A 13,977-nucleotide genomic window follows, 5' to 3' on the forward strand; every position below is an offset into this window, starting at 1 on the left:
CTCTCGGGAGCCACAGCTTGTAACGGGGAACTCGAAAACAAATCACTTCGCACACAGACAACGCAGAAACTTCACGTCTGTGCTGCAGAATGCATGTGGCAGGCACGGAGAAGTGGCAACAGAAAGGATTAGTTGCTGATTACTATTCTGAGCAACTCTGCTTCACACGGGTTACTTTTGTAAGCTACAGATGCCAGTGCTAGGTGTGATTTGAACACAGCAGCCATACAGGAACAGGCAGAAGCCAGCATGGATCTGTCACCAGATGTTTACGCCTTTCCCACAGCAGCCCCATTGTCAAATACAGGTAGTTGTCTGGGTTCTAACCCCATAGGCTTAAGAAGTGCGCATGTCTGCTCCCCTGTCTTACATGACTGCCTGTCTGCCGGGAGCTTCTTAGTCCTGCTGAATTAGTGAACAGACCACACTTGGAGGGGTTTAAACCAACAGCAGACATGAGCTTTACCATCGAGGAGAAGGGCAGGCCGAACACCCAGGAGTACAGGGTGTATTTCAGTAAGCACAGCTCTTTGAATGAACTAGTTTGACTGTTTGTGGGAAATAATTCCTTCATGGATTCTGTATAGTGTAATAGCTGCTTGCATAACATGTAGCAGTATATTACAGGAGCACTACTGTTAAGTAGATGTAAAGATCCCATATTATTTATTTGAATAGGGAGATGAAACTGTGTAATTCTTTTCATAGAAAACTCTGAGGGCAAATACATCTCTCCCTTTCACGATGTACCCATCTATGCAAATGAAGCAGAGGTGAGCATCATGTGTGGCTGTTAGTCTTTTGGGATATTAGAGAAGAACTTATATCATTGAAAACCTGCTGATTGTGCTGTATTTTGCCTTGTAGGTTAATTTATTCACATTTCTTAAATACATATGTCCTTATTTTGACTATTTAGACAAATCACTGAATAGATAACAAAAACTGTGGTAGCTGCTGGGTTTCTCTTGAAACTCCTTAGGCATATGTGCAATGATCTGTATCCTACCTTAGATAACGATTATGCCAGTCTATAAGTAGCACAATAAGCCACTAGGAGAATTCATCATCAGGTACGACAGTAACAAGGCTATGTCTCTTACCATTTTTAGAATATTTTTCATGCCATTGTTGAAGTTCCAAGGTGGACAAATGCAAAGATGGAGGTACATAACATATCTTGCAAAAATATGTATTTGTTGCTTTCTAAGATCCCTCCCATATTTGTGGTAATGTAGTGACTACAATCTAAGTCATTGCTTCTTTCTATTTTTATTTTTGTACTTAATGTCTTTGTTTCACAGATTGCCACTAAAGATCCTCTCAATCCACTGAAGCAAGACGTGAAGAAGGGCAATCTTCGTTATGTAGCAAATGTGTTTCCCCATAAAGGTTATATCTGGAATTATGGAGCTATACCGCAGGCGAGTCCCACTCAGATGATATATGTACAGCAGGAAACTAGGCCATGTCTCTGTTCAGTTAACCCCATACACTTCTCCTTAACAGACATGGGAAGACCCCAACCACAAGGACAGCGACACAGGATGCTGCGGAGACAATGATCCCATCGATATATGTGACATAGGAAATAAGGTACTGGAACAAGTCTGGCTGAAGAGACTTACTGAAATGGTGCTTTTTGCAGCTTTTTCAAAACAGTATCTTTAATCCTCAGGTGTGCTCTCGAGGAGAAGTAATCAAAGTGAAGGTTTTGGGAACTCTGGCTTTGATCGATGAGGGTGAAACAGACTGGAAGGTCATAGTGATCAATACTGAGGACCCAGAAGCTGGCAGTTTTAACAGTAGGGATAACTTAAAAATTAAAGTTGTTTATGTTGCTGGAAAATACGCGAAGACTGTGCAAGCTTTTTGGAATTTATTTATTTTTTTCATTTTCTCCATTTCATGCAGATATTGATGATGTGAGGCAACTTAAGCCCGGCTACCTGGAGGCAACTGTTGATTGGTTTAAAAGATACAAAGTACCAGATGGGAAACCTGAAAATCAGTTTGCTTTTAACGGAGAGTTCAAGGACCGGGTACAGCGTTCAGCATTTTAGTCTAGGTCTTGGTTTGACATCAGACTACACTTCTGATATTATATTTTTAGCTATACTGAATCTGTCGCAATACATACATGATTACATTTTCAGTTTAGAGACATATAGCTGGGGATGTTGCTTTGATTTTGTAGTTCTTTTGTATTCTCCAGGACTTTGCCGTTGAAACAGTGAAGAGCACACATGAGTTTTGGAAGGCACTGATTTCTAAGATGACCAATGCCGGCGAGTTAAACTGGTAAACAAGTTGATTAATTTGAAAAAAAAAAATGCTTTGTGCAAATATAAAGCTCAGCAACATTATGTGACAGATACTATTAGATGCACTTCCTGCCCTAATTTTCTCCAGCCAATGATTGTACATTGCATAGATGATAGAGCAGGAAGACAACAGAATATAATGTACAGTGTTGTGAAACAGCATTTGGCCCCCTTCCTGATTTGTTCGTCAAACAAACTTTAATTTGAGTCAAACCGAGGGAATGCAAAATGCATTAAACAATTTCATTTATTAACAGGAATATGCTACCCAATCTATATAAGAAACAAGGGAGTGGGCAAATACTTTTTCACCGCACTGTAGCTGCTTTGGTAATGTGTTTCTTGGAGCAAATAAAACACTAAACACTGTAAATATGTGCACTTTTTGGGTGGTGAGAAAGACATGCGTATAGGCAGAAAATTGCTCTATTTAAAAAAGTCTTCCTTTCTTTGATTAGCATGAACACCAGCGTTTCAGATAGTCCGTTCTGCTGCTCTGCTGGGGATGCCGAGGCAGTAGTTAAATCTGTAAGTCCATTTTATTTTTAAATTCATGTTAGCATTCATACCTTCCTATTTGATTAGTGAAGAAACTAGAAACAGAGAAATGCTAAAGGCAGTTTCTTTCATTTCACTCCAGCTGCTCTCTATAAGAGTAATGTTTTTGAGATCAAAAAGAAACCAGCATCTAATGGCTTCCTGTAAAACAGAAAATAGGCCCTGAGAACTTGGCAGCATTTAATTAGTCTATTAATGACATGCACATGTATTCCTCGTGAACTTTAAAGGTGATTAGTTAAGCAAATAAATATATCACCATTTAATCACGCTTACAGGCATGTGCTTTTGGAGCTGAAGAACCTATTCCAAGTTCAGGTGGGTGTTTATAGATATTTGCAGCAACTCTGTTTTGTTGCCTCATGGAACTTAAATCTTATGTTTTATTTTTTTTCAGTTGACAAATGGTTCTACTATGACAAGTGAGAAGGTAAAGCCTGGGTGGAAACAGGAAATATGTGAAGCCTTCCCACATCCCTCCTTCCTTGATTCCTGTGGATTTGATGTGTCTTGCTTATTTCATATAACATTTACTTGCCTGGTTGTTCAACCTTCATTGGCTGATGTGGTTATTTTTTAATCCAGATCACATGAAAGCTCTCATTATTTTTTGTCATTTAACTTTAATGCAATTTGATTTTACTTTGAAAAATAAACACTATATTAAACCATTTACCTGTGTTTATCAAAAGAATGTGACTCTAAAGTGGATAACAGCATTTGTTAAGACAGACAGAAAGAAACTTCTTTAATATTTGATAAAAGGCATATAAACCCATTTCTCTACAGTCTTACATTCAATAATTCATTGGGTTATATGACAATATTGACAATTCTACTACATGATGTATGTACTGTTCCTAAGATGTAATAGCTGTTTAAGATTATAAATGACTTCCTATTAAAGCCTTTAGCTGTGAGTGAAAAGGTCTCATGCTGTTTTTTTCTGCAGCCTGCAATTAAACAGTCACTTCAATAAGAACTGAAGGCATTTACAGTGTGGTTAGAAACTATACTTGCAAATAAAGGGTGCTCTAAACGGTCAAGTAATAGAGGCCCTAGCGCATAATGTATGTGTAACTTAAATCAGATATGGTGAAACACTAAATATAGTTTATATAATATTATAATATGGTCAAGATATTCAAAGACTACCTCTAGCTGTGTCCTGCTTTTGCTAGAACAAGTGCATATCTAAACCCGGGAGCTCTTGCACCCCAAACGAGAAGCATACCCCTTAAAAATGAGCAATGCAACAGATATCACCTTATTGTGAAAGTCTGCAAAACGTTTTTCGTTTTTAAGCCCTGCTTTGGGTTCTTTGAACATACTCCAGGACGAAAGGCTAGAGTTTTATTGAGCTATAAATTATTCATTGAGACTGGAGCAAAGCAGACTTTACAAGCACAGTATTTATGGGTAGAGTCTTACTTGTAAAGTCTTACTTTATGAGTAAAGGAACAAGCTGCAACAGCTGCCAAATAAAGGTATAAGAGTATAAATACAATAATTTCTTCTCAATTCAGTATAAGTATAGAACAGAACAAAGTGAAAGTACTGACAAAAACTTCTGAAATTTTAAGAATAGTAACCTTTTCACAGCGCAGGACACATTAATAGCACATTTTGCAGCATCGGTTGCGTCTGGTCGACGGGAGGGGGCACCAATGCAAGTCATGCGATAAACTCTAAAGCACGAGGAAGAAGAGGAGGCCCCTGATTGACTGTTTCCAAGGAGACCAGCGATACTACCGAGAACTGTCAGCTTGTCAGTGCTGCAGGTAAGCGAGCTAAACTCAGAGAGTACTGTCGTTTTTATTTAACAAGTCAATGGGAAACAGCCTGTTCTGGTGTTGCTGTCTCTTATGTTGGGTTTCACTCGCGGTTTTTCGTTTCTTAAACAGTGTCTTGACCCACTTGTGGTCAGATTCTAGAAAGAGCCGGGGCTAACAATGTCAATGCTAACTAGCTGACCAGGGTAATCTTTCACAAGACTTGCCGAAGCAGGAAGCTAAATACTGCGGTGTCCTTTAAAACTGCACCACTGTTTCTGCTTTCGTTTCATGGGGAAACATTAAGTCAGATCTAACAATTAGTCTTTGTAAATATTTCATTAGGTACAGATGGGTAGCATCGCTGCTAGTTGCCTTGCTACACCTGTGGGTGAAGGAGATAACAGTTTGTTATGTCACAGATATGAAAAAACCCTATCGATGCCTCATGTTATGAGCTGTAGACTCATTTCGACCAGTGCCGAAAAGGGATTAGCTGTTGTAAGTGACTTGTTAACCTATAATAATGGTTAAACATATCTCTAATGAATGATATCAAGTAATTTTGAACCAGAAAAATTCCTGTCACATGGTAGAAGCTGCAATCAGCTTTTGGCAAAGTCACTTTATATGATTTTTTTTATTTATCCAGGTAAAAATTCTAATTGACATAAAAAAGTATTTTTCAAGGACAATTTGAACAAGAGGACAGCATAAATTGCTAAAATGCTAACAAAAACAGTTGTATACGGATCTTTTAAGTGGCCAAAAAGGTCTGGATTGAGCACAGTGTAGAACACAGAATAGGTATAATAACTCAAAGTCATAAAGACACTTGCAAAATTTCTTTATTTGATATATATTTCCTTTGTAAATCCTGTTCACTACCAATATAAGCAAAGATATTAGACTTGGCAGACAATCACTTTTTGGCATGGCTCTTACACACATTATTACTTGCCCAATTTTAGGTATGATGACTCAGTTTGACCAGCCAAAATGGCATCTGTTAGAAAGATATGTTTCTTTGCAAATCAGAAATCCTGCAATAAATACTACTTTGCTTAAACATTGTATTGGGAGTTACTTACATAAATGTTGATGTACGTTTATAAAATTTATTTGATGCCATTATTGATTCTGTGTAGGTCAGAATCCTTATAGACTCCCTTATAACCGCTCCACTAGCATTAGTTGTACATCATTTCTCTGCTATGTGGAAACGTTGCTAAAAGAAATCGATAAGCTTGGAGTCTCCAGTCCACTGTAGATAAACAAATCAAACCCACTATGCTCTTAAGAAAATATGTAAACATTGCATCATAATGCTGGCATCTCTATGCTTTTCATATTTTAATTTGTCTAGTAAACTGCTTTGTTTCTTGTTTTAGGTGCACGCTGTCAGGATGTCATTTTTATTTGACTGGATCTACAGGGGGTTTAGTAGTATTTTACAGTTCTTAGGTGAGTACTGTGTGCTGCTCTGAAATGATGTACCCCATTCTAAGTACTCCCATCCTAAGCTTGGTGCATTTTGTTCAGGCACTGACATGTTACTACAATGATCACAGCATATGCATATATGTCTGTTCCCTAACTTCTCCTACACCAGTTAATCAATCTGGTTGAAGCTTATATAAACTGCCTATAGTAGCAAGATTTCCAACATATAGATAGCTTTGGAAATCAAATCTTTACAAACATGGGCATGCAATTCTTTAAGTGTTCCAGTCTGGGTTAAAAACTCACCACAGCACTATAATCACAAATTCAGGTCGGAAAATGGATCCTACTGTACAGCTCCATTCTCACGTAAACACAGTGGTAAAATCCTGCTTTTTACATTTGAGGCTGCTGTCAAAAATCAAGCCTCTTCTGTCAACTTTGTGCAACCTTGAAACAGTAATACATGCTTTTTTAAACATCACATTTTAATAACTATAATATACTTTTTATTTAAATTAGCCAGGCCTCCAATTGTTCGCCTCCAGCTGGTGCAAAATGTAGCCGCTCGATTTTTTTAAGATCCTTTTATTTGTTTTTAAGTCCCTTAATGGTCGTGCTCTTGTCTGAGCTGTTTCACCCACATGTCCCGTCTCATTCTCTGAGGTCAGCAGACCAGCAAACTCAGAGGTGATAGAGCTGCAGCGCAGCGTGAAGTGGAATAAAATAAGAATTCTTCTGAATCCTTTCAGGTCTTTACAAAAAGAGTGGGAAGCTAGTTTTCCTGGGCCTGGACAATGCCGGTAAAACAACGCTCCTACACATGCTGAAAGATGACAGGCTTGGGCAGCACGTTCCAACACTGCATCCAAGTAAGGGGATACTCAGAGTGCATATTACCCATGTGCTGTTTTTCCAGGTTTTGGATTTTTCTTTATATTAGGCCACAGGTTGTGATCGCGCTGTCTTCTAAAAATACCATGCTCCTAAAACCATGTGATATTGGCCTTGTTATTGTGCTGCTTATACAGTTATTATATGGTAAATAGATAATGGCTGATTTATTTTTAAGATGCAAGTATTTCATTAAAGTGTTGATAGTGTACTGTAGTGTTCCTCAACATATACTTTATTACTTTTATACATTCTCTTATAAAGGTGTCACCTGTCATATAGACTGTCTTATGTGTTGTGTAATAGTAAAAAATTGTCTTTATTAGTTAAGCGATTGACACCTTTAAGCCTTATCTTTGCATAAAGTGACCCCGCCTATTACTTTATAGCTGGCAGTCTTCCCACCCTGCTGTATGTCACCATCATTGGGGCTCCTTTAATTTGTGGCCTCAAAGTTGCGATTAGTCTAACATCATCTTTTAGCAGTGCAGGTCTCTGCATGTCATTGACATTCCTCTGTCTGTGCATCTCAAATTTTCTCATGTGCGAAAACATCTCAGGTGTATTTTCTTTCACACAAAGCTTCTGAAGAGCTAACAATCGGTGGCATGACATTTACTACGTTTGATCTCGGAGGACATGTACAAGGTGAGATCTATTTCCATTTTTGCTGGCAGTGAGACGCTATTGAATTTTTTGTATCTATTTTGTTTGTGTTATTTATTTAAGTTATTTAGCACAGGATAGCAACAACACTACATTTCTGTGGGCTTAGAGCATCTGATTGATTCTCAAACCTTTAGCATATGTGTTCACATCGCCCCATTCATTTGGTTTTAACGTTTATTAAATACAGAAATGAGAGGAAACGGGTTTACTAGATCACAAAATATACTTGTACTATTGTAAGTTGAAGATTAGTGACTGCTGCCTATGTTATCTTCAACGGTAGCACCTCCTGTCATCAGAAACATGTATAACCAAACTGACAGGTTGACAAATCAGTGCACATGGCTGCCACATGATGTCTCTGTAGACCCCCGTCACACTGATCTGTTGTTTTTCTTCAATTTGATATTTTTAGCGCATGCATTCACGCTTGAATGCTGAGTGATCTGATTCATTGTACGCATGTCAACAGAAAATTTAAAGGCAGGATGTATTGTAATTAGAATTTGTACCAGTGCTATTAAAAATAAATATAGAGAAAACTAACCCTCTATAGTTTCATTTGAAAATCATTATCCAAATGATCTAAATCCGTTGGTAAGACAAAAACCCATATTTGATTTGTACAGTCAAATTAAAATGCTATTTCCACATCTGTCCATTGCTGTCTAATTAGACTTTAAAATTAGATAAGTAACACTGTTTATCAGTGCTATTAGTGGCAAGCAGCTTAAACTTGACTTGAGGCGTAATTAGCCATATTAGCTGAAAATAGTTAATCTGTATTTGTGTGTATTTAGATGTGAGGATGTGTAAACTACCGCTTCTCTACAGGAGAAAGGACATAATTATATTTTCAAAGGTTTATAGTTAGACTGCTGCATTTCAGAGACTCATGTTGAGTTGTTGCAATCGCAGCTAATTCACAGCCGTTTTCCCTTCTTTATAGCACGAAGAGTTTGGAAGAACTACCTGCCAGCTGTGAATGGAGTCGTCTTTCTTGTAGACTGTGCAGATCATGACAGACTCACAGAATCCAAGACTGAACTTGATGTAAGGTTAAACATTGCTGTTACAAACGGTTTCCACCACACAGGACTGTTTTTGTGTGTTAGCAATGGATTGCTGGTTAGTTTGTCTCTCTTTTATTTTTTCTAGGCTCTCCTTGCAGATGAGACCATAGTCAATGTACCAGTGTTGGTGTTAGGTAATAAAATTGACCGCCCCGAAGCTATCAGCGAAGGAGGACTTAGAGGAGCTTTTGCTCTTGATGGCCAAGTTACCGGGAAGGTAGGCATGTCTTGAGGATTCTTTCTTAATTCACAGAAATATGCAGGAGCACATATGATCGTCATTCTAATTGATCCTTGTTGTAACTGACAGGGAAATGTGTTGCTGAAGGAGCTGAATGCTCGACCCCTGGAGATTTTCATGTGCAGCGTGTTGAAAAAACAAGGCTATGGGGAAGGTTTCAGATGGTTATCACAGTATATCGACTGACAAAGAGATGAGCTTAACCAAAAAGGATGTAGAAGTTTGATCCTTAGTGAGTGTCAGCCCATCCAAATTTCAGGTCTTACTACTAAGAATATTTTAATTCCTAAATCCACATGAACTGTCCTAAATGTGTTATTAATTTGAGAGACAATTGAGTTGCATGAAATATAAATTAGGTTGCGTTATACCAGATTACAGCCATGCATTATGCAGTAATGCACGGTTCAGTGTTGCATTACTTCTGTGTTTATCTTGGAATTTAGTAGTGAGCGAGTGATGAAACAGAAGGGCTCAAGGGGATCGTGAGGGGCTAGCTAATTGCGTTAAGACGGTCTAGTTTAGATTTTCAGATTCTTGTAGATAAATAAGAAACTACAGAAGATATTTTTTAGTTCGTTTTGTCTGTTAGTGCACAGCCTTAGCATTTAAAACATAAAGCCAAAGATGTATGCTAATGACTTGGGATTAACAGGCCCAGATGTTGGGACTTCAACAAAAAAACATCTTCAATGCTGAGTGCTGAGCCAAAATAACATAAAAATCTCATTTATGGTCATCAAGAAAGGTGAAAATTGTTAAATGAAAAGATGATGGCGTACACTGAGTGAAATTAGACATCATGTTGATAAGTGTGCTGTGATTAATGTGCTGCTTGCTTTCGGCATCTTAATGAAGCTGGCTTGTTGGTTTTTGTGAAATCAACCTGTACGCGTAGAGATCTGGGTTGAAGGCAGCTAATTTGACAGGAGGACCGACTTATTTATGGGCCGTCCAGTATAGAATTGAAAGATAAAAAAGCTGTCCTTTGCTTTATTATATTACAAAGACTGTAAGAAAAAAACCATCCCTCATAGAATATAGGTCAGACTAGGAAAGAATATATGTATTTTTGAGTCTTTTCATCTTCGTCTTAACCAGCACCCACTAAAAGAGTGTCTCATCTCTCTGCTCAGTATTTCCTCATGGTCTTACTTGAATCAAGCATAGAAAAAAGTCCAAGTTAAAGCAGCAATATTTGAATAAGAGACTGAAAAAAGGGTTTTATTTATTTATTTATTCATTCATTGTATCTAGAGCCTGAGATATACAGTGGGGCAAAAAAGTATTTAGTCAGCCACCGATTGTGCAAGTTCCCCCACCTAAAATGATGACAGAGGTCAGTAATTTGCACCAGAGGTACACTTCAACTGTGAGAGACAGAATATGAAAAAAAAATCCATGAATCCACATGGTAGGATTTGTAAAGAATTTATTCGTAAATCAGGGTGGAAAATAAGTATTTGGTCAATAACAAAAATACAACTCAATACTTTGTAACATAACCTTTGTTGGCAATAACAGAGGTCAAACGTTTACTATAGGTCTTTACCAGGTTTGCACACACAGTAGCTGGTATTTTGGCCCATTCCTCCATGCAGATCTTCTCGAGAGCAGTGATGTTTTGGGGCTGTCGCCGAGCAACACGGACTTTCAACTCCCGCCACAGATTTTCTATGGGGTTGAGGTCTGGAGACTGGCTAGGCCACTCCAGGACTTTCAAATGCTTCTTACGGAGCCACTCCTTTGTTGCCCGGGCGGTGTGTTTTGGATCATTGTCATGTTGGAAGACCCAGCCTCGTTTCATCTTCAAAGTTCTCACTGATGGAAGGAGGTTTTGGCTCAAAATCTCACGATACATGGCCCCATTCATTCTGTCCTTAACACGGATCAGTCGTCCTGTCCCCTTGGCAGAAAAACAGCCCCATAGCATGATGTTTCCACCCCCATGCTTCACAGTAGGTATGGTGTTCTTGGGATGCAACTCAGTATTCTTCTTCCTCCAAACACGACGAGTTGAGTTTATACCAAAAAGTTCTACTTTGGTTTCATCTGACCACATGACATTCTCCCAATCCTCTGCTGTATCATCCATGTGCTCTCTGGCAAACTTCAGACGGGCCTGGACATGCACTGGCTTCAGCAGCGGAACACGTCTGGCACTGCGGGATTTGATTCCCTGCCGTTGTAGTGTGTTACTGATGGTGACCTTTGTTACTTTGGTCCCAGCTCTCTGCAGGTCATTCACCAGGTCCCCCCGTGTGGTTCTGGGATCTTTGCTCACCGTTCTCATGATCATTTTGACCCCACGGGATGAGATCTTGTGTGGAGCCCCAGATCGAGGGAGATTATCAGTGGTCTTGTATGTCTTCCATTTTCTGATGATTGCTCCCACAGATTTTTTCACACCAAGCTGCTTGCCTATTGTAGATTCACTCTTCCCAGTCTGATGCAGGTCTACAATACTTTTCCTGGTGTCCTTCGAAAGCTGTTTGGTCTTGGCCATGGCGGAGTTTGGAGTCTGACTGTTTGAGGCTGTGGACAGGTGTCTTTTATACAGATGATGAGTTCAAACAGGTGCCATTCATACAGGTAACGAGTGGGGGACAGAAAAGCTTCTTACAGAAGACGTTACAGGTCTGTGAGAGCCAGAGATTTTCCTTGTTCGAGGTGACCAAATACTTATTTTCCACCCTAATTTACGAATAAATTCTTTACAAATCCTACCATGTGGATTCATGGATTTTTTTTTCACATTCTGTCTCTCACAGTTGAAGTGTACCTCTGGTGCAAATTACTGACCTCTGTCATCATTTTAAGTGGGGGAACTTGCACAATCGGTGGCTGACTAAATACTTTTTTGCCCCACTGTAAATTAAATTCAATAACTACCCAGGTTCAAGTGTTGCAGGTACTTTATGACTGTCTGAAAAGATACAAGAGTGCACATGCAAACGTTTACATGCTTAACTACACAAATTAATCTGATCTTATTCAGCATACTTGAAATTTAAGTTTGCTTTTGATTCATTTTTTTGTTTTTTTTTCTTAGTCGATGCATGAAAATATTTTATTGATTTTTATTAATTAATTTTTTACAACGCACTGTATACATTTATATCCTCATTACGAGAAACATGAAGTACAAAAACAGGAAGAGAGGCATGTGATCTTTGCACCATATTTTCAGCAGCCCTTGTTTACAGTTTAGATATGTGGTTTATTAATATGTGAAGGAATATTTACAACCCAGATTAAAAGATGTGTATAAAAACAGACTTCATACAGGGAGTCTCGTTTGTTTACTAAAATGTAGCATGCGTGTTAACAAACTGCTTTTCCTTTCAACAGCGTTGTGTACCACTTACCGAACACATGTAAATTATGTATAATACTGATGTAAATGCTTGTACAGTTACTGCTCTTGAAAAAAACACTATGAAGGACTTATTTGTAACTGTATAGTACTGGATTTGATATTTTCAGCAGTTATCAGTGAATATAGGTTCATGTTAAATAACATCACCCACACAGAACGATGTGAAAGTTTGATCTACTTAATAAGCAGTTGACATGTAATAAAACCTGCTTTTTATAGACCAAACTGGCCCTGTCTCTTTGATTGATTCTTTTTCCACTGGTTTTCACATGCTAGTATTCCTTTTTCAGGTGGAATTGCTATAAATATGGATTTTTGGAGCCAGGATTTAACTTTTAATTTAATGCCACTGGGAAACCTGATCTTTCCAGATGGAATACAATTACAAAACAGAATTATTAATATAGTTATTACAAGAAGTAATAAACCTCCTTTCCAAACTGTAATGATTAAAAAAACATTATTTTACTAATAAAATAAGAATGGGGATAGAATCGCAAGACTTGGGACTGCTGCTACAGATGGTTCCTAAATATTCATTTTGTGTGTGTGTCTAAGTTATCAGCCAAAATGAAGCCCCAAGCTGGTAATCTTGGAGTAATTTTTGATTCAGACCTGTCATTAAATACCCCAAGCAACTCAAGCAGATGCAGTCATGGTTTTTTTTTTTCAGCCGAAGCACATCACGGAAAATTTCCTTTCACTCATCGACGTGTAGCAAGGCTTTAATGCTTTTATCTCCAGGCTTAATTATGGTGATGCACCCCGTAATATCAGCAGACTGCAGCTATTTCAGAGCGCTGCCAGACTTCTAATACTCTCCAAGAGAAGTGACCACATTAACTCAATTCTTTTGGCCATTCACTGGTTGTCACTTTTCTGAGAAATTACTTTGAATTTTTTAGTCCTGGCTTTGAAATCGCTGCACGTTTGACGCTTGCATTTAGATTCGTCAGACCCTATTCACAACAAAGTGGTTTGATCCAAGGATTTTAACTGAGCAGGATTGCTAAGTAACGAAGTTCAGATCCATTCATTCCCAATTGCGTAATCCGTTTGACCTCAAACAGTGCCGTCTTAAACATTTATCATTCATTTAGCAGCCAGCTGCTGTAATTTGTTCTTCTAGCATGAGGTGGGACCCAAATATGTCTGTAAATATTCCCAGGCTGCATGATGACATTAGTTTTTGTCAATGCCTTGTTAAACATGATTAAATGTACTGACAGCTTTAGCATGCCTTAGCTGTGACAGCCTTCTGTGTTTCATGCACTATTTTGGGGAAAGTTGATAAGAACATAGTTCTATTCATGTTTACACAACCAGCTCATGATTTAGTATAAGCAGAAATGGCTGTGTGTGGCAGGCTAAGTTTCAGGTTATTTTCTCCCAGTATAATGAGGACAGTTAATTTAGCTTTATCTTATACAGTAATTTCCCCACAGGCACCTGAGCACAGTTTTCTTTGCATGTCTTGCAGGATCATCTAAAAATACTCACAATCAAATATAGTGAAAGACAGCGTGTGACTCGGTGCCACCGTCACTACGATTCCTAACACATCCGTCTCTAAGTGGTCATTTTAATCTGTGATATACTGTGTAAGAATAAAAGTCAACATACG

At 38.4% G+C, this 13,977-nt stretch overlaps 2 protein-coding genes across 5 annotated transcripts in view; both read left to right on the plus strand.

Annotated features, from left to right (window-relative positions):
* The first annotated feature begins 437 nt into the window (after positions 1 to 437).
* ppa1a (inorganic pyrophosphatase 1a) lies at positions 438 to 3,771 on the plus strand. Its single transcript, XM_085467238.1, has 11 exons — positions 438 to 516; positions 709 to 773; positions 1,113 to 1,166; positions 1,305 to 1,424; positions 1,510 to 1,596; positions 1,679 to 1,805; positions 1,915 to 2,042; positions 2,216 to 2,301; positions 2,783 to 2,852; positions 3,161 to 3,200; positions 3,280 to 3,771. The coding sequence occupies exons 1-11, from the start codon at positions 456 to 458 to the stop codon at positions 3,306 to 3,308; spliced, it is 867 nt and encodes a 288-aa protein (XP_085323364.1). The 5' UTR covers positions 438 to 455; the 3' UTR covers positions 3,309 to 3,771.
* Positions 3,772 to 4,597: 826 nt separating this feature from the next.
* The window catches only part of sar1aa (secretion associated, Ras related GTPase 1Aa), a 40,979-nt gene continuing 31,599 nt past the window's right edge, over positions 4,598 to 13,977 (plus strand). The window contains exons 1-7 of one of the 4 annotated variants that reach the window (XM_085466473.1): positions 4,598 to 4,663; positions 6,046 to 6,118; positions 6,850 to 6,969; positions 7,574 to 7,639; positions 8,610 to 8,713; positions 8,819 to 8,950; positions 13,834 to 13,972. In XM_085466473.1, the coding sequence (XP_085322599.1) occupies positions 6,061 to 6,118; positions 6,850 to 6,969; positions 7,574 to 7,639; positions 8,610 to 8,713; positions 8,819 to 8,950; positions 13,834 to 13,911 (558 nt within the window). In that variant the 5' untranslated portion in view covers positions 4,598 to 4,663; positions 6,046 to 6,060 and the 3' untranslated portion in view covers positions 13,912 to 13,972. Of the gene's footprint in view, positions 4,664 to 6,045; positions 6,119 to 6,849; positions 6,970 to 7,551; positions 7,640 to 8,609; positions 8,714 to 8,818; positions 8,951 to 9,043; positions 9,350 to 13,833; positions 13,973 to 13,977 lie in introns of those variants that run through there. The other 3 variants (XM_085466472.1, XR_014921982.1, XM_085466474.1) reach the window with 3 other exon arrangements.

The sequence above is a fragment of the Copadichromis virginalis genome, linkage group LG8 (genome assembly GCF_057382275.1).
Source record: "Copadichromis virginalis isolate Kocher_CV1m ecotype Utaka linkage group LG8, C_Virginalis_male_GT1.1, whole genome shotgun sequence".
Taxonomy (NCBI): domain Eukaryota; kingdom Metazoa; phylum Chordata; class Actinopteri; order Cichliformes; family Cichlidae; genus Copadichromis; species Copadichromis virginalis.

Excerpts from the sequence above, each read along its gene's own strand:
- ppa1a (XM_085467238.1), top strand. The coding sequence starts at position 456 with ATGAGCTTTACCATCGAGGAGAAGGGCAGGCCGAACACCCAGGAGTAC. Across the intron at positions 1,806-1,914 it reads AGAAGCTGGCAGTTTTAACA|ATATTGATGATGTGAGGCAA; the intron begins GTAGGGATAACT and ends CATTTCATGCAG. Across the intron at positions 2,853-3,160 it reads CCGAGGCAGTAGTTAAATCT|GCATGTGCTTTTGGAGCTGA; the intron begins GTAAGTCCATTT and ends TCACGCTTACAG.